Source organism: Mirounga angustirostris, unplaced genomic scaffold (genome assembly GCF_029215605.1).
Source record: "Mirounga angustirostris isolate CCGP_5_RB_7025 unplaced genomic scaffold, mMirAng1.0.hap1 SCAF_1, whole genome shotgun sequence".
NCBI lineage: Eukaryota > Metazoa > Chordata > Mammalia > Carnivora > Phocidae > Mirounga > Mirounga angustirostris.
The window spans coordinates 144,150,907-144,170,902 of record NW_026991709.1 but is presented as its reverse complement, the minus strand read 5'-3'; the positions used below and the strand labels follow the sequence as shown (position 1 = coordinate 144,170,902).

General features: G+C 33.8%; 1 protein-coding gene and 1 non-coding gene across 2 annotated transcripts in view; one reads left to right on the top strand and one right to left on the bottom strand.

Moving 5' to 3' along the window:
* The window catches only part of STT3B (STT3 oligosaccharyltransferase complex catalytic subunit B), a 100,691-nt gene that overhangs the window by 11,803 nt on the left and 68,892 nt on the right, over positions 1–19,996 (bottom strand). Inside the window, exons 6-11 of the mRNA XM_045903928.3 lie at positions 8,578–8,676; positions 6,845–6,991; positions 5,887–5,935; positions 4,355–4,509; positions 2,149–2,360; positions 313–500 (exon numbers count right to left, since the gene is read on the bottom strand). Coding sequence (XP_045759884.1) covers positions 313–500; positions 2,149–2,360; positions 4,355–4,509; positions 5,887–5,935; positions 6,845–6,991; positions 8,578–8,676 — 850 coding nt within the window. The remainder of the gene's footprint in view (positions 1–312; positions 501–2,148; positions 2,361–4,354; positions 4,510–5,886; positions 5,936–6,844; positions 6,992–8,577; positions 8,677–19,996) is intronic.
* Positions 1,232–1,335, top strand: LOC123835015 (U6 spliceosomal RNA). Its single transcript, XR_006788578.1, has one exon. It is a non-coding gene; the product is annotated as a U6 spliceosomal RNA (small nuclear RNA).

The window sequence follows — 19,996 nt, the reverse complement described above, 5'->3', positions numbered from 1 at the left end:
AAAGAAAAACATGGTGGATTCAAACGCAGAGCCTCACAAACATCATTCTATCTTTGAATTCTATCTTTTGAGACAGAAAAAAAGGGTAGGTAAAAAAATCCTTTTATAGCCAAGTTGCTTTCTTTTTATTTTACTTTATTTACTTGAGAGAGAGAAGAGAGTGAGAGAGCACAAGCAGGGGGAGGGGCAAAGGGAGAGGGAGCCCAACGCGATGGTAGGCTCCATCCCAGGACACCGGGATCATGACCCGAGCCGAAGGCAGACACTTAACTGACTGAGCCACCCAGGTGCCCCGCCAAGTTACTTTCTTACCCATCATGATTGTAAGAGGCCAGGACCACACTTGGACTGGAGTAGGCGTTGCTTGTGACCCAGGTACAGTGGACTGCAAACATCATCAGTAGCATCAGCATCAACATGGTGACAATACTTTTTATATTAGGACCTAATCCTTCTTCAGTTTTTTCCTGTTCAGTTACATGTTTCCTCACTTTACCTGCCTGAAAATAGAAAAACTGGTTAAACAAATCAATTATTTCACTTGTGTCATTAAGACATTCAGGGAAAATGTGAAATCAATTTAATTCTTTGAGAAGGAAAATGTATAACCATCAGGTATTCTTGTGTGGGTGATATGTTTTCTAAAAGTTATCAAGGTAGATTTTAAAGTCAAATGTGAATGAGAAGGATTTCTGGGACTATACCCAATTCAGGAGCTGATCAAAAAGCAAAATACTTCTAGTATGAAACTTTTGAACCCAGGTGCCCTTATGTTTTACTTAACACAAAGGCAGAAAACAAAACAAAGACAAAGGCGATAACTTTGGTTATCTCTAAATATTTGGCCTCATTCTGGCAACCTTTTCTTATAAAATCTGAATTTATTATCCTGAAAATGGCAATGTCCACCTATAATTCAGATTGCAGGACTTTAGTATAGGGAAAACCTGCATTATCATGATCTTCTAATTACCAAAGCCTCAAAATAACAGGCTTGTTATTTTGTTAAGATTACAATCTTGTTAAGATTACATTTTTGAAAACAACAAGAAAATCCCACCAAAAACTGAGTCACAGGTTCTAAATTGCAAGGCTAGTTTTAAAAAACCACAAAACATAACAACCACAAAAGCAACAATGTGCTTTATTAACACAAATCTGCATAAATTCTATGGGACCTATAAAAAGGAAAAGAAGAACTTCAAAGTTAATACTTATAATGGGAAGTCTCATTGCTTACTGGTATTTAAAAACCTACTGAATATTCAAATAGCGAAGTTTAACATGGCCCCTGCACAAGGATGACACGCAAATTCAGAAACATTCCGTATTTTTTCATGAAAGGTTCTTTTTTGCCCCGCTCATCAAAATAAGTAACATGGGATAAAAAAAAAAGGTCATCCAAGCCAAGTGCTCTTACAAGTCTTTTCTATACCAGCACCAAATATAATCCTGCTGTTATGTGAGAGGCTAAAAGTAAATTACATTATACCGGACAGCCACCTGTTACTAACAAACTAGAGGCTTTTTTTTTTTTTTTTTAAGAGAGCAAGACAGAGAGTATGTGTACACACTCATGCAAGCTGGGGGGTGGGGTGGGGTGGGGGTTAGAGGGAGAGAGAATCTTAAGCAGGCTTCATGCCTAGCATGGAGACTGATGGAGGGCTCAATCTCATGACCTAAGCCAAAATCAAGAGTCAGACACTTAATCAACTGAGTCACCCAGGTGCGCAAGAAGCTTTTTTTTTTGTTTTAAACGCACTTTATTCCCTTTACTTTTCAATCAACCAAATATTTAAAAAGTTTAAAATACGGACCTAAAGGATTAATGCTTGTACACATCGTTTCAGAAGGGTTTAGAGTGTGCTAAATTTTGTGTAATTAAGTAGAGCACGAGGTTTTTAACTCTCTAAATTGGAGGGGTTTCAGATAAAACCTGAGCAACAAAAAAAGAGAATTTCTTCTCTGATTACACTGTATTTGCTTATTCTAAGCTAAAAGACCAAAAGACCAAACAGGGCCCAAATGTTGAGGCAAATAGTCACAGGTTGTCTAACTCCTTGTTTAATCATTTTTCTTAATATGTATAGTTCTTACCATGGTAGGAAAATAAAGCACATAAAATTTTTAAAGGCCTTAGATGCCCACCTTATCATACAAATTTCCTGGGTTTCTTTTATCATCCTCATCACTGCTGTCTTCCACAGGTGGGTTTTCCCTTTTCATGTCATCCCCCAAATAGTGCTCAAAAACATTCGAGAAGGCAATTGCAGACAGCATACAGACGACCGGAGTCAGAGTCAACATCAGCCGCACCATCACTCCAGCAAAATAGACAGCACTGATTGCATACAGAGCAACTGCAAAGACAAGTTCGCTTATAACACTTCAGAAAATGTCCACAGAAAACTGAATTCAGTATTTAATACTACATTATAAGTCAAAGCTAAAAAAGAGACACACATCCATAAAGAGCTAATTGTTTTTAAATTGATAATACAGACCAACTGATTTAATAGTCATATTTAGAAATTATAAGGCAAGCTGACTGAACACTACATATCAACAGTTTTAGGTTAATATATCATGATTCACATTTAATTATCATGGGAAAGATGATAATTTAGTACTTGTCAATAGCATCACACATTAGAAAATCCATAGCTAATAGACAAAAACATACTTGGTGAATTGTATTATTAGGCACAGTAAGTTTACAGAATCAAACAGTCTATGAAAAGCCAATGCAAATATCTGGCATAAAGCCTGCTTTAAAGTAGGAATGGGATGAAAAGAATGTAATTTATTAACCAAAGGAGGAACTTGTAAAGTTATTGCCACGAGACTTAAATTTTGAAAGTAATTTTTAACAGTCAAAGCCTTCTAGATAATGTGCTAACCAAGGGAAAGGCTCCACCAATTCTGGCTAAAGGCTCTATGACTTTAGAAAGTCAGTGGTCATCAGAGCTCTTATCTCATTTGAAACTAAATTTTTTTCTGACCAAAGATTTATTATATCATATTCTTAAGTGTACAGCTCAATGAATTTTTACATATGTGCACACCTATGTAATTACTACCCATATCAAAATATAGAACATTTGTATATCTCCCTCAGAAGGAACCCTCATGCTTCTTCCCAGTTAATAGCTGCCCTCCCTCCTCGCTAACAAAAAAGGTAATCACTATTATTTGAACTTCTAAAGCATTAATTTGGTTTTCTTTATTCTTGAACTTCTTAAAATGAAATTATATAAAAATGTTCTCTTTTGTACTAGCTTCTTTTATTTACCCATGCTATTCTTTTATTAAATGCTGTGTTATATTACATTGTACAAATACATCAGAATTTATTTGTCTGTTCCACTGCTGATAACCTTTGGAAGGTTTCTAATTAGGGGCTATTATGTATAAATTTGCTATGTACATTCTTAAACATGTCCTTTGTTGGACATACGCACTTATTTCTCTTGGGTATATACCTGGGATTGGGAGTGCTGACTAATGAGGTGGGCAAAATGTTTAAGCTAATTCTATCATTCTTCTGAATGACAGAATATTAACAAGACCTTATCCAAAGTCACTAATCTATATAAACAGGACAAAAATGAATGTTATCCTCGGTTATAACTCATGCAGGTGCTATTTTTCTCTCCCGACTTTACTCTAGAATAGTAATTTGAGTGTCACTCATGGTTCATACATCATACCTGCACAAGTTCAAGTGTGCATGTTACAAATCTTTTTTAAAGTTTCAGGTTTTAACACATACTTCTTGTGATGACTTAATCATGTAAAGGTCTTTACTATCTGCTTATTTTGTCTACTTATATCTTGAATGTCAAATCTTAAACACTTGGCTTTAAAATAGTTTGAAAATACCACCTTGTTAGTTTGAAATAAACACAAATCTATCAGTGAAGAGGATGTTAACTTAAAGGTGATTCCTACTCCATTACAAAATGACTTTACACTGAAATATGGACAATGGATGAGGCTGTGAACTTCTTCCTACTTAACCAGATCTAATTCAGAAAATAAAGACTATATTGTCAACAAAGTTATAATTTCCAATTCTCAGCCACAGACTATAGTAACATTCATCTCTCAGAAAACATACTCAATTGAATGAAAATTTTATATAACTGTTCTAAATTAATTTAAAACATTTTAATATGAGTAAATATAATGCAAATTGACTGAATTTTTCTTCACTAAACACGCAAAATGAGGAAATTTATCTTGAATATGCATAGACTCAAGCAAAGAAAAATAAAACTTTAAAGTGATAATAACCTCAGTAAAGAAAATAAATAATTGTCCCAAATCAAAGTATTTATTAAAAATCTCTTACCAAATACTCTTTCATCGTTGATATTTTTAATGCAGAACCATAGGCCTGCTGGGAAGGTACACACAAGAATATGTAGATCAAAGAAGAAAGATACCCAAGTCGTAGGTTGATGTTCAGACACTGATGCAATAATTGGAATGTGTATTTTTGCATACCTGGCATTTAAAAAGTTAATATTGTTTAAAATTAAATAAAACAGGAGTTTCTTTTAGATGAAGAAATTTCCTTTGACTATAAATATGGTCCCTATCCCCCATCCCTTCTTGCTTGAAAGTATATTCCAATGTAACCTACAAATGGAAATAAATCTGGTCTACACTGGTAAACTAAAAACCAATATGCCACTCCTAAAATTGGAAGACTTATCTAAAGTCAGTTATAAAAGTGTTGGCTCTGACTTTTAATACAAAAATCTTTGTTCAAATACGAATTTTCTGCAGTTTTGCTTAGCTCCTATGTTTGTTATCAACAAGCTTCACATCTTTTAGACTTATTACTAGCAGAAATACCTTATCCTGTAAAATACCATATTGCCACAATACCTTTCTTAACAAGATGGCACAAAGGCAGGGGAGGGAAACTGAAAGGACAGGACAAATTGCTCCCAGCCCTGAGATTCCAAAATAGTCAATTAAATAAGAATGACGTATAAAAATTTGACCTAGTAATTTAACCTCATCAGAATAACTGTCTACAACTAGCGTTCTCCTTCAAACTTTTCGGAGATCCACAGGTTGATCTCTTGAAATAGGTGTCTAAATGTTAGCTTGTCATTTATACATAATTTACTTACGCCTTTAATTAGACCTGGGCATGAGCCCTTTTGGTATTGTGTCAAGCAGGCCCCATCAATAAGTTGTTTATTGGTAGGTTTACTGGGCCACATAGGGAGTAATAAAGAAGACAAAGAGTGGGAAGAGAGAGAAACTATCATCAACAGATTATATTCTTATCCTTAGGAAAACATTTTAGACACAAAAAGTTTTACTGAACTGGTTGACTAATTTAAAACCAAAATTTTTTATTAATTCATTTTATAATAGCACTCTTTAAAAATGCAAAAATATCCTCTAGTGTATTTGACAGATTAAAAATATCAAGAACTTAATGTGTTATTAGGGAAAAAGTTAAATTTTTTCCTCATAACTACAGCATATGGGTTTATAACATAGCACCTTAAGAATTAAAAATTAAGTATTACTTAAGATGGAAACTGAATGGTTAAAAGCAAAAATCAATTATTAAAAGGGCACAATGTTACCTGCAATGTTTTGACAAACAAAACTAAAATAAGGAGTTGAACATGTAGAACAGAAATGTATGATATATATATATCATACTAAAGGTGCAGTCTAAGAAACAGGAGTTTTAAACAAAGATAAATTCCAAGGGATGATTCAAAATTTTTAAACTAGCATATGCTAGGTACGTCAGAAATGTTGCCCAAGTACTGACAGAGATACTGAAATACAGCAACATAGGAAAAAGGTATTTTAAAATAATATTAGGGCAAATAACTTATCTGCACTTACCCAGTGTCCCACAATGAGTAAAACCTGCCACTCCATGGTGCAATGTAACCTTGGAAGGAAAAATGTAGAGGAAATCAATCTGCCTTTTTATTGTTTATGTTAACTGATTGTTATGGACTAATGTAAATTAATACTAAAAGAATTTCAGTTTTCTTTTGTAGGTGACAACATATTTCATATAGCTGGCAGTCAGATAAAATTAGTAATTATATAAAAACAAATATCCATGGAGATCACATTTCCAGAGAAATACAAGTTGATAGATAAAATTATAGAAAGTTTTCCCATTCTCCTTTAAACTTCTAGTTGACTAGTAAAATAAAGCTAAGACATTAAGTTGGCATTTGATAATTTAAAAAGGGGGAAGATGTCTAAATTATCTAATCCAAATTTAGATAAAGTACAAAGATGATTTTAAACATTCTTGCCTTCACTCTTGTCAATTAATCCTTCTTGATTTTGAGCTAGGCAAGTACATTAATTTGACAGATGGAATGCCTTTAGAGAGAATCTGATTTGTTTCTAGGACTACTGAAGTTCAGGATTAGAAAGTCACTTGGAATCTAGACGCAGATGGAAACTGATTTGGTTGAGTGTTTAAAAGTTGGAAAGAGAGTGTATGCACACAGAGTAATGGCAAGCTTACAGTAGGTAACACTGGAAACTCTGAATTTAAGTACTTTGGGGCTATTTATCTATCAAGAGAAGGATGCTTGAAAGTGTATTTATCTGGGACTGAAGCATTAAAGTTGAGATGCAGTTTAAAAAAAAAATTACAATTTGTAGTGCTCTTCAGATTTTAGAACCTTTGACTATTATTCTCATATTGTTCATAAAGACTACCACCACAGTATTTAACCTAACCAGGATAAATAGAAAATGTACAAAATTTGTAAAATAATTACCTTTTTGAATAATCTAAAGACAAGATTCACAGTCTACAGGTGATGACACCTACCTGTATAAGTCAAATAGATGACACTAAGGAACACAGCACCTGCAGCTAGTGATACACCCAAAAAGAAAAGGGTCTGGAACTCTTGTTTTGTTAATCGGTCTCTCAGATACTGCAAGAAAGCATAAGCTTGCAGCAATGCAAAGACACCTAATTAAAGAAAAGGGTGATATAAATAATCAACAAAGCACTTTTCCAAAGATACTTAAAAAGGTTAATTTAAAGAGCTTCTTAAAAATACCCTGTATCATACATATCAAAGCCTAGTCATTTCATCTAACCAACATTTCCTTTGTCAAAAACACTTAAAAAATTGTTTTACATTTTTAAAAATGATCAGAATCCCTATATATGGACCAGATACGAAAAATCTCATTCATTTCCATAACTAGAGCCTATTAATCCATTAAATTCCCCCTTGTCCCATATTTTAGTGACAGGTTTTCTAGGGGTAAAAAAAATAGAATTGTCATTACAAAAAGAGTCCTTAGATTTACTGAAGGATACAAATGACTTGGACCAGGATAATCCTGATAGTTACTCTTTATGATTGAGTGATAGGATGTGACCTTAGTTACACACTTATATAAGATTCTAAATTACTAAATATAAGGGTGAGTGCTAAGATAAAATTAGAGCAGTAAGAGCAGAAAGTATTTAATTGTTAAAATAGACAAAACATAATACAAAAGCACTAGGTGTAAAACTAAAAGACATGAGAGAATCCTAAACCCATATGGCATATTGATTTTTCTTTTAAAAAATTTATTTTTCAGAATTTTAGAATTTTAACCATTTTAGAATGATTAAAAGTTAAGTATAATCATAGATTTAGATTTTAGGAAATATAATAACCCATGTAACAGAAAAAGTCAGGTGATTGTGTATCTTTACACACATTGCTATAAAGGATTATATACTCAAAACTGGATATACATTTCTTGCATATAAAACTACCTGGTAATTTTATAATATCAAATTAGAAATGTAAGTAAAAGTATTCATAAAATGCTATGTAACAGTAAGGTGTGGGTTCTTAACTTTTTGGGGGCGGGAGTTCAAGATTCTAACTTAGAATCTCATAAAAGCTATGGAATATCATATCAGAGTTAAATATACTGATAATTTATAAAATGTTGCAAATAAAATAACTACCCACAGGAAGTCTGTGGGTGTCATGGACCTTGTGTTAAGAATCTCTGTTAAAGTTTTATTCAAAGGTCTCCCATTATCTTGTTAATTGTGACCTAGATTAATAATGGCAAAGTAGTCTGCTCATATGGAAAGGAATTATATTACTTCATAATCAATACAAAAGTCATTAATTTCAGTTAGTAGATAAAATATTTTAGGGAGATATAAGGGACATAAAAATAAAATGCTCCATTTAAATTTGCTGAAATGCAGTACACTCAGTGTAGATACACTGTTTAATATTTGTTTAAACCAAGCATATGTTATTTAGTATTTGCAAATAACATGGATTGTGCAAAAAGGAATATTTCCCCTTTTCAAAACAACAGTGCCGGGAAAATAGGCACATTTGGGAACACAGTATCAGAAAGTCTCAATAAAACTCTGACTTCATATTTTATAGTGGCAATGTTTTAGAACCGTATGATGAAAATTAAAATCAAAAAGAAAATGAAAAAAAAAAACCCTTAATTCTCTTGAAGACTGGCTGGTAATACATTCATATATTCTTTAGAAAAAGGAAAATACGTATTTTTTCATACCAGCAGCTGCCATGTGTTCACTTGTCCTGATTGGCTGGAATCCCACAAAGGGTATCTGCATGGATAATATTAAACCCACAATGTAGAAAGTGCTATATGCTAAAAAGACAAAATAGGAAACAAGGATAATTTACTACTACCATTAAGTACTTCAAACATAAATGTATACAATAGCTCACATTTTTAGCAAAGTTTTAACTAACCTTATTTTAAGAATAGAATCTTGAAATGACTGCTCTATTTGATATATATTTGCTGGTTAATCACATATTATAAATCATGAAAATTCTTTCTACCAATCTTTAAAGTACTTTATTTTGTAAAATATCACTTAGAACAGTTTAGAAGACTGGTGCTGCTTTCCTTTTCCTAAAATGGAATCAAGTTTTCAATCTATCAATAATAACTGACATGCCCCAGAAGCTATGTAATAAATAATTAAAAACTATTCCTATTGGCATTACTCTGAAGCATGACCTAAAGAATACCGATCCTCATCATACATAAATAGCTATCGTCTCAAAAACTCTCAAGTATTCCACATCCTTTTTATAGTCTGACACTTTGCACAGTACCTCTCAGTAAGAAACAACCCCCACCATGTCTGTTCACCAAGTTTTCGGTCATAAAAGAAGAAAAAGACTAAGTATACAAAAGTCAAGCCATAAAACAGACTAGTTTCTGAATTTATTAGGGTCTAATAAAGGAAGACTATTTGCTCTTGACATTGAGTAAACTATAATATTCTTGGCTTATATAAACATAAATGTAGGGACATGGCGGAGGGATTAGAATTTGTGTAATAACTTGTTTTGCATTTAGGTGTTCACAGATCACTATTTTGATTAAGTTCATTACAGAGAAAGTTAGAATTAGGAATCATTATAATTGGAAGTTATTTAGAAATGAAGGTAAAACCCATCTCAAATAAGTTAACATGAAATTATTCCACTTATAATAGAAGCTTATTCACATTATTTTATGAAACACAGTCCATAGTTGTTGGCAAATAAACTACGCTATTAGGAAAAAAGACTGTGGTGTATTTAGGAAGAGAACTGTTATAGTTTATCTATCCATATTCTACATTGTATGTAGCACAGCATTCAGCATACACTTCTCTCCAACTCAGCTGAGAAAGAATGTTTATTTGCTTTCAAAAGAAACCCATCTATGGAAGGTAAACCATGGGCTAATGGTTCAAATGTTAAGTTGTCTCCCAAGCTGTATGGTAAGAGATGACTACAGTGTTAGGAAAAGGGCTAAGAAGCTCAAGTAAATTTAATAGGAAGGACCAGTGTATGTGAACAGTTTCCAATATGCCCAAGATAATGGAGAACTGGTTGTCTAGAGGAGACTACAAAAGTAGTCCACCTAATAATGCACATTCCAGGAATATTAATTATGGAATGGAATTATCCTCAGTGAGGTACTTGAACACAAATGCATAAAAGTCTTTTATTATGTGACTCAAACTGTCAATCAATTTGGTTAATGGGATTTCTAGTATCAGCATGTTTCTATCAGTGTTGTGTAGACGCACTGGCAAAGAGTCACTGAGGCAGAAACAGAAAAAAATGGAAACAAGTGATCCTGATCTTGAACACCTACTTAAAAAATTTCAGTTTTCTCACTACAGAATGAGGGTTTGGACAAAAAGATTTGTAGATCAACCCCCACCCTTACAATAATAACCTAAGATTCTATGACCAACAGGCCTTACTAGACACCTACTGCCGAGAAATCAAACCCTAGACAAATACTGAACACACAGAGGCACACTAAAGAGGCCAGGTCTGGGAAAACCTTATGTCATTTATGTATTTTATTTATAGTTAAGTCTACTTATGTCCAAACAGCATAGCCTCTTAGGCTAGATTTCTCTTTCTTATAAACACTAATGAACACTGAATGTTATAATACTGTCACAAAATTTGTATTAAATATGATAAATGGCACATGATGAATAAAAAATAAAGCCTTTTTAAAAAAACTTGAGATATTTATGTATAATCATTTAAAAGTGAACATTTTAGAAGTATTTAGTACATTCACAATGTTATGCAAATACCACCGCTCTCTAGTCCCAAAATGTTTTCATCACCCCAAAAGAAAACCCCACACTCATTAAGCAGCTGCTCCCCATTCCCCCATCCCAGTGCAAGTTAAACACAAATCTTCATTTGTCTCTATGAGTTACTAGTTTGTTCTAATTGCAAAAGCAATACGTTTTGTGTTTTAGAAAAAAATAAAAAGTAGAAAGTCTCTAGCCCATTTACTTCTTTAAGTCACATTTTCGAGAAATAATCACTAAAATGTATGGTGAGCTCACATAAACATATTCACATTCTCTCTTTTCAAACTGGACTATTATATGCTTGGCAATGTAAAAACGTAAGCAACCACTTGCTTGGGAACTATCGAAGTTTCCTCTCAGGGATCTGCCCATTTCCAGACTTATTCAAAAAGAAGAATAAACCTCCTAATATTCTCAATTCGGTGGTTTTATGCAACCCCACAGAGACACTGTCATTGGTAAAGAAAAAACTCTTCATATAGAAACAGATGCACTAGAATTCAAGTTATTTAATAAGAGTGATGGAGAGTTGTTCAAGAAAAAGAACCTCAATCTCAGAAAACATAAAAGACCAGGTGGGACTTTAATTTGTATTACTTTGTAAACATAGGTTAATATAAAAAAAAAAATGAATTAATAGAAAGAAGTAAGTTCAACAATATTTTACCTTTGAATGCCCTTATCCATATTAGATATGCACCAATGATACAAAGCTGGTAAATGATATATGTAATAATCCAAAGTCACCATTTTCTTCTAAGAGAACTGGATTCATGTTTTCCCTAATTTTATATTTTTTGGATCACTGATCCTGTGATGTTTACATAGGGGGATATATGTTCCTCCTCACAGCACTTTTTACTACACAGACAAATATTTCTATTAAAAAAAGTCAGGATTGCTTGCCAGGTAATAAAAAATATCACAAACTCATCTTGCTTAATATTGTCCTTCTCCTTGACTCTGTAAAATTAAATATGCATTTCTGTACCTCAATTTAAATTCCATTTACAGAGCTATGTTTTAAAACACAGAAAATAAGAATTAGATATACTTGGGTGGAAAGAAATAGTGAAGTGACTCTCAATTCTTAAAAATAAACAAAATCTTCACTATAAAGTGAAAACATTTTCCTCCAGGCTTTGTACAATAGCATCTAACAGTGTGTTTAAAAATTACCTAATTAATTCATTCAAATATAAACTTTATGTCATTATGGTCAAGGCATTCTAAGAATACAAAAAAGCTATTAAGATCAATTCCATCCTCTAAGAGTTAGACATCTAATTGGGAAAATCAGAGATGTACATAACTACAATACAATGAAGCAAGTACATGTCACATCGGTGAAAAAGCCTGACTCTACAAAAACTCAAGGAGGGAGAGATCTCTTCTTGACATCAGCACTGAAGAGGCAGTGGAAACCATCTCTGTCATTCTCTAATGTTCTCAGAAGACCTCAACAACACAAACTCACAGATAGCAATCATTCCCAATTCTTCCTATGAACTCTCTAAGGAAACTTGACCAAATTACTTACTATCCATATCCAGCACGACTTTTTATCCATCCATGTTAACCTACTTCTTTTACCCTTTAAACCAGAAGAACAAAGATTTCCACCAAAGTAGTGATCTCTAAGAAAATGCACAATGCCAAAAATGTTGTAAATCATTTATTACATCATGAAAATGTTACCACACTGCCATCCTGTGGAAGCACAGTTACTGGCATTCACTACTGCACATGATGTTCTCAATGTACTCGAAGAATTCCAGAAAAAATTGCCATTAGATATTTTACAAGGTATACTATTCTGTTTGATTATTTCCAGCCAAAGAAAATCTCTTTGACTTGGGTCAAATACTAATCTTCTAAACAGAGCCTAAACATCTTTCACTGTTAAAATACCTTATTTTTTATCCAAGGGGTAGGGCCAAAATGAAACAGAAAACTGCTGTCCTTAAGGCACACAAATGAGTTGTTCTATAAAAGGTACTGAAACTTCTGATTCAAGCTCCATTAAAATTTTAAGTTGTCAAGAAGCTCCTGTTATTCCCCAAAATAACCTTTAAGTACCTTCTCCCTGACAAAGCAAAGACTTATGTTGATGGTACTCTATACTTATAAGATACTGTTGTACTTCCTTTTACTTAAAGTTGGAAAAGGTTTTGTGAATAATAAATTTCCATTAACTAGGATCCACCACTGCTGGAATGGTGGGGGGTGGGAGGGATGGGGTGGCTGGGTGACAGACATCGGGGAGGGTATGTGCTATGGTGAGTGCTGTGAATTGTTAAGACTGTTGAATCACAGACCTGTACCTCTGAAACAAGTAATACATTATATGTTTAAAAAAAAAAAGAAGATAGCAGGAAGGGAAAAATGAAGGGGAGGAAATCGGAGGGGGAGATGAACCATGAGAGACTATGCACTCTGAGAAACAAACTGAGGGTTCTAGAGGGGAGGGGGGTGGGGGATGGGTTAGCCAGGTGATGGGTATTAAAGAGGGCGCGTACTCAATGGAGAACTGGGTGTTATACGCAAACAGTGAATCACGGAACACTACATCAAAAACTAATGATGTGATGCATGGTGATTAACATAATAAAAACAAAACAAAACAAAACTAGGATCCACCATTAAATCACCGTAGCATTTCTGAGTTCCTTTATCTCCTGGTTGATATTTAATGGAAAGGGCTAACAAAATATTCCTTTGCCATTCTTCTTTTCTCTCAACCAAAACAGTATTAACCAAAAGAAACACCGTGGGGAAATATTTGAAAATCCAACCAATTTTGCTTTATTATTAACAAATATGATTAAAGGACTGTAAGACTGCTGAAGCCTTTTCATAAAGATACTCTACTACTTGGTTACTGCGAATCCTGGGTAAATAAGCAGGATGAAGAATGATAAGAAACTTATATGAATTAAAGCTTAAAACAAACAAACAAAAAAACCCACATAAAAATATGAATTCTTCTTCTTAATGATTAACAAACATATATAAGGAAAATAATTTTTCTTTTCCAAAAACACTGCCCATCACTATGTAGAGAATGAACCTTTGTGGGCTTTTTTTTTTTTTTAAGATTTTATTTATTTATTTGAGAGAGCACGAGCTGGGAGACAGAGGGAGAGGGAGAGGAAGAGGGAGAAGCAGGCTCCCCACTGAGGCTCAGGGTTCGATCCCAGGACCCTTAAATAATTAACTCCTTTAGAGCTAAGATTAGTTACTAAACTTAATATGCAAAGAAGCAGTAACAGACAAATATCAGCAACCTTAATTCACTCATAAACTAAGTAAAACAAAACAAAGAATTTAAACCATGCAGAGTCACAAATCACTTTATCACTAAAAAACTAAATTTGTTTAGGTTCTTCTTAATGTATCTCTTAATGTCAACTACTATTGCTAACTAGGTTTCTAAATTCATTTAAATAATACCACGAAGAATCTGTTAATTTATACTACACAAAAGCAAGTCTTCTGGACTATGAAACAAGATTCTCAGTAAGAACAGATCCTTAAAGGAAATCTCAGATCTGTTCTTCTAGATGGGAGTATAAAATGATTCACTGCTTCTGTTTAGTTTGTAGAACATGAACATTCGTTGTTTCTATTCACTGAAGAAACCTTTTTGATTAAGCTAATGATTACTGCTAAATCATAGGTAAGACTCTTGTTCTATATATCCTGGGTCTTAAAATAAGACGACAGCAGAAGACTAACCCTTTGCAAACTAAATAATATTAACAATACAGATAGCAGAAGCAACAGCATCTTCAAGTGCACACCTAGATATAAAATTTCCCCCCAAATAACCATTAAAGTACCCACTGAAAAAGTTGTAAAAGGAATCCTTAAGTATTATAATCTAGGCTAAGGAAAATTTCCCCATCCCTTTCCTCCAATAATTAGTTTCAATGCTTACTACAGGACAGTCATCTGGAAAATTCACTTTATTGAACTAATACTGCAAAAGAACTTTAAAACGAAAACTTCATACAAAAATTGGGGGGGGGGGACAAATTGCTAAATTTAGGCAGTTATGGTAGTCCCTGTTTGTCTGTCTGCTCTTGGCTCATGTTCCCTTGAAGGTACAATAAAGAAGAAAGGCAAACCAATTAACTCAAGATAAAACATCATGGACAAATTGAACATTCTAGGTAGCATGGGAAAATCATGCTTTAGTGTTATATGGACATATTCATTCCTTATAAAAATCTATTTATAGGCTATAAATGTAATCTTTCATTGTGGTAAAAATTTATCTGCCACAAATATAAAACTTTTATACTTTATTACTTTCAATATCTCAGATCAAAACTATCAAAATGATTTTAGTTTATTTACATACAGAATCCCTTTTAGGAGTTATTTTATAATGAAAGTTACTATTTAGAGTAGGTTTTAAAGATGTTCTATTACCTATAACTGTGTATCAGCATAAAAGGGAAAGACACCACTTTGATATTTAGTATTTCTAGCCCATCAATTGTTACTGGCAATGAAAAAAATTGTATTTCTGTATAAGAAACATAATTCTTATGTTGTTTTTTTTAATTCTCAGCTGATTTAGAGATGTCATTTTAGAAAAAATTATTCTATGTCTAGGTCTAATTTTTTTCTTCTCTGAGTTTTCATTTATTTAACTGTAAAATGCAGGTAACTCTAATTTCTTGGGAAAATTACCCTGTAAGACAATAGAAGTTATGTGCAAGACCAGGAATGACACTTCTCTTCTATTCCATCAATTACCCCATGCATCTACCTCAGTACGCTATTGCCCTATAGTCTTTGATTAACAATACTCCTAAGGCCTTAGAATGGAATATGTTAATAAAGATAAGTATTAGTACAGATAATAAAGAGTCAGTGTCATAAATACTTTACCTGTTAAACTTCATGTGAACAAATGGGAGCTGTTTCTGATCTTAAGCCAACAAAATTAAAGCCTGTCATAGTGTTTTTCAAGGGACATTACCAAAACAAAGAATTCTATATATTTCAAAAAATAAAACTGGTAGTCTTCCCTATTTAAGCAGATATCAGATTTTATTTTTAACAAGAATGCATTTAGGAGCAGAGATAGGAAAGTGTATTTGTGTCTAAGTAGAAATTAATGATGGTAGCTAAATCTTTTTTGTTTTTTTTTTAAGATTTATTTATTTGAGAGCGCGAGAATGAGAGAGAGAGAGAGTACATGAGAGGGGGGAGGGTTAGAGGGAGAAGCAGGCTCCTCGCCAAGCAGGGAGCCCAATGTGGGACTCGATCCAGGGACTCCAGGAGCCGAAGGCAGTCGCTTAACCAACTGAGCCACCCAGGCGCCCCGATGGTAGCTAAATCTTAAAAGGGTAGATACTGGAAAATAAATACCAAGAAATAGGAGTTTCAAGTTGTGCTACTATGTTTTATAAGAAGAAATATATATTTGGTCTTCATCCACTGTTCCTCGCACAGAGCTCCTAAAACCGGTGGAATTTCCTAAGTGATGAGAATGATTAAGGTGTCTTTTATTATGTTTCTGAGGTGACTTTTGCATCTCACATAAGGATAAAGGCTGGCTGCCAAAGGGAACCACATGATTAGTGGGTTGGAATATCAATCCCACCCCCCTGACCTCCAGGGATGGGTGAGAGGTTAAAGATTGAATTCAATCACCAATGGCCAATGGTTTAATCAATCATGACTGTAATGAACCTCCATAAAACCTCAAAAGGACAGGGTTCCAAGAGCTTCAGGTTGAATAAGTGGAATTTGGGGAAAGTGGAGTGCCTGGCAAGAGCATGGAAGCTCCATGTTCCTTCCCCATACCTGGCCCAATGCATCTCTTCCATCCGGCTGTTCCTGAATTACATCCTTTTATAATATACCTGTACTCTTATAATTACTCTAGCAAATTAGTCAAACCAAGGAGGGGATCATGGGAACCTCTGACTCACAGCCATATGGTCAGAAGCACAGGTAACAAACCTGGACTTGTGACTGGCATATAAAGCAGAGGCCAGTCTTGTGGGACTGAACCTTAACCTGTGGCATCTGATGCTACCTAAGGATAGATGGTATCAGAATTGAGTTGAGTGGTAGGACACTCTGCTGGTGTCAGAGAACTGTTTGATGGTGTGGGAAAACCACCCCCACACGTTGGAACTGATGACAGGAACCCTTTAGAAGCTTATTAGTGGTAAAAAGCAAAAGAAACCACTGAAAGAACTGAAAGTGGCTGTCTCAGATAAGAATTTAGGGAGCGAGCCAATCAAGGAAATGGAAAAAAAGACCTGCTGATTTTGCTTATAAGCCTTGTAGTAATATTGGACTTTCTCAATTATATACATTATATTTTAAAATTATAAGTAAAAATAAGCACACCACTCTATTATTAAGTTGTGTTTTAGTTGCTATTTGGTACTTTATGTAACAGACCAGTGTTATTTCTCTGCTATTTTTCTCATAATCAAAAATAGTTGTAGTGAAAGTTTATTTTCATTAAAAAAAAAAAAAGAAACAATCTTTAGATATCCTCAGTCTTTATAATCACCTCTCAGCCTCTGGAATTCTTTCTTCCTGTCTAATTATTCCTTCATAATTTTAACATCAACAGCAAGAGGCAAACACTTAAACAGCACTTTTCATTTAACCTTAAAATTCTGCAAGGTGGCAATTATCTCCATTTGATTCATGAGGACATTAAGGCATAAAGAAAGTAAGTAATCTGCCCAAAGTTGCACCACTAGTAAGTGACTAGACCAGGAATTGAATCCTGTTAATTTGGCTCTGCAGTTCATATTCTTACCCCATTATGGCACCTCTCATTTATGGTTACATCATCACAAACCCTCTGTAAGTCTGTTTCTATACTATTTTCTCCTCTCAAGATCAAGATTTATCTCTAAAACTTTCAGGACATAGTCAGTTGGAAAGCCTAACAAGACTTTCCTGAAACTCAAAAGTCAAAACTGATTTTCACAGACTCCTTCCCATTTCCATTTTGTTAATATGCTATAATTACATTGTAATAATGAAATTATGTTGTATAGTATAAGCTCCCTAGAAAAAGACCATCTTTTGATCATCTGTGCATTCTAATGGCTGGCACAAAACGTAGTATCTATTAAATATCTAATTCTCTAATGAACCGATTTGCTTAAATTTCCTCCAAAAAAAGGTAAAATTGGACAAACTAAATTTTAGTGCTTCCAGCTTTTGTATCCTAGAATTTTTACATGCAATTTTTCTTTTAAGTTTTTCTGTTGTTTAGCATTAGATATATTTTGTTTATATATGCCAAGTATAAATATGATGCCTAAAATTTATGGTTTTACTTTTATTTTTTGGTTTTACTTTTTAATTAAAAAAAAATTTTTAAGTAAGCTCTATGCCTAATGTGGAGCTTGAACTCATGACCCTGAGATCAAGAGTTACATGCTCCATGCAATGAGCCAGCCAGGTGCTTTCCTAGTCTTAATTCACTTAATAGCAGGATTCTCTTTCTTCACTCACAAACTCTACAATCCTAGAATAATTTGTACAGAACTAAAATATATGGTATGTCTATAATACTTAACTCTTTATATGATGGTTCCACCAGTAAATATTACCATAAAAATACATTTTAGATAAAAAAGTGATTCTGTTTAAAAAAAAAAAAGTGATTCTGTTACTCTCCTTACTCAAATGACCTTACTAAAACAGGCAATAGGGGTGCCTGGGTGGCTCAGTTGGTTAAGCGACTGCCTTCGGCTCAGGTCATGATCCTGGAGTCCCGGGATCGAGTCCCACATCAGGCTCCCTGCTCAGCAGGGAGTCTGCTTCTCCCTCTGACCCTCCCCCCTCTCATGCTCTCTCTATCTCATTCTCTCTCTCAAATGAGTAAATAAAATCTTTAAAAAAAATAAAAATAAAATAAAACAGACAATAAACAAATTCCTCAGTGACATTTAAAAATCATTTATCAATACTAGAAACTAATTTCTTCCCTCTCATTAAATTATTATTCTAATTTAATGAGACCCTTAACAACCATCAGAGATAAAATTCACATTCCTGTAAATGAAAAAGCAAGTCTCATTTATTGTGAATTCAGTACATGCTCATTGTAGAAAATCTGGAAAGCAGAGAAAAGTATGAAGAAAAAATATCAGTAGTAATCCTTATTGTCTTCCTGCCTTTTATTAACATTTTCCTATATCATCAAATACCAACTTTAATGATGCCATAATATTTCATGATATGGCAACACTACAATTTAAGTGTAACTTAAATGTCCAATAGAGAAAATAAAATTTAAACCTGGGCATTTAAACTATTTTCACAATTATAACTTACATCATAGTGAACACCCCTAAATATGTCTTCATATCTTTAATAATTTCATGATAAAAAGTGTGATAAACTTTATAAAGGCTAAATAACTTCACATCCCATTAGTGTTAGGTGATACCTGCAAACCAGTCTTTCTATAAATGCAAAATAAGATACGGGTGTTCTTTTTTCTTGTTAAAACATCAGAATCCTATTTGTAACGTATTTCATATCCCAATATAGTGACATATACCAAGTACAAAATATAACTTCACAAAATAATTTAACTTTATACAACAATTCCTCCCCACCCAAATTTCAAGTAGTAGGGGCTTTTCTTATCCCTTAACCCCCCAATTCCCCCCACTCCTGTGCCACACCTACCCTATACAACCACATTATCTTCCATGTGCCCCCCTTTCCACATATGAACAAACTTGAGTTTTCCTTGGCTTACCAACAGATTCTAAATACTCATGCAAAAAATTTACTGAAAGGGAAAACCATTTTTCATAATTATTTCAAATGATTCATTTTTACTTCATTTAATTTGATACTGAGAACTCAATCAAATGTATGGTTATGAGTTTGCCATTTATCAATCATTATTTCTTTAAATGTTTCTACTCATAAGGAGAGAGAACTACAAACAAAGGATGTTATGTGGTAAAATCAGAGGACAACCTGTATATATACTTTATAATGCTTTCATATTTTTCAGGACCATTAGGTTAAACTGAACTTAAATCTTTTTTTTTTTTTTTTTTAATTTATTTGACAGAGAGAGACACAGCGAGAGAGGGAACACAAGCAGGGAGAGTGGGAGAGGGAGAAGTAGGCTTCCCACGGAGCAAGGAGCCCGATGCGGGGCTTGATCCCAGGACCCCGGGATCACGACCCGAGCCAAAGGCAGACGCTTAATGACTGAGCCACCCAGGCGCCCCAAACTGAACTTAAATCTTGATACATTTAGGATAAAGAAAGAGAACTGACTGTTCTATACCATCACTTTCCATCCACTTAGAAGTAAAC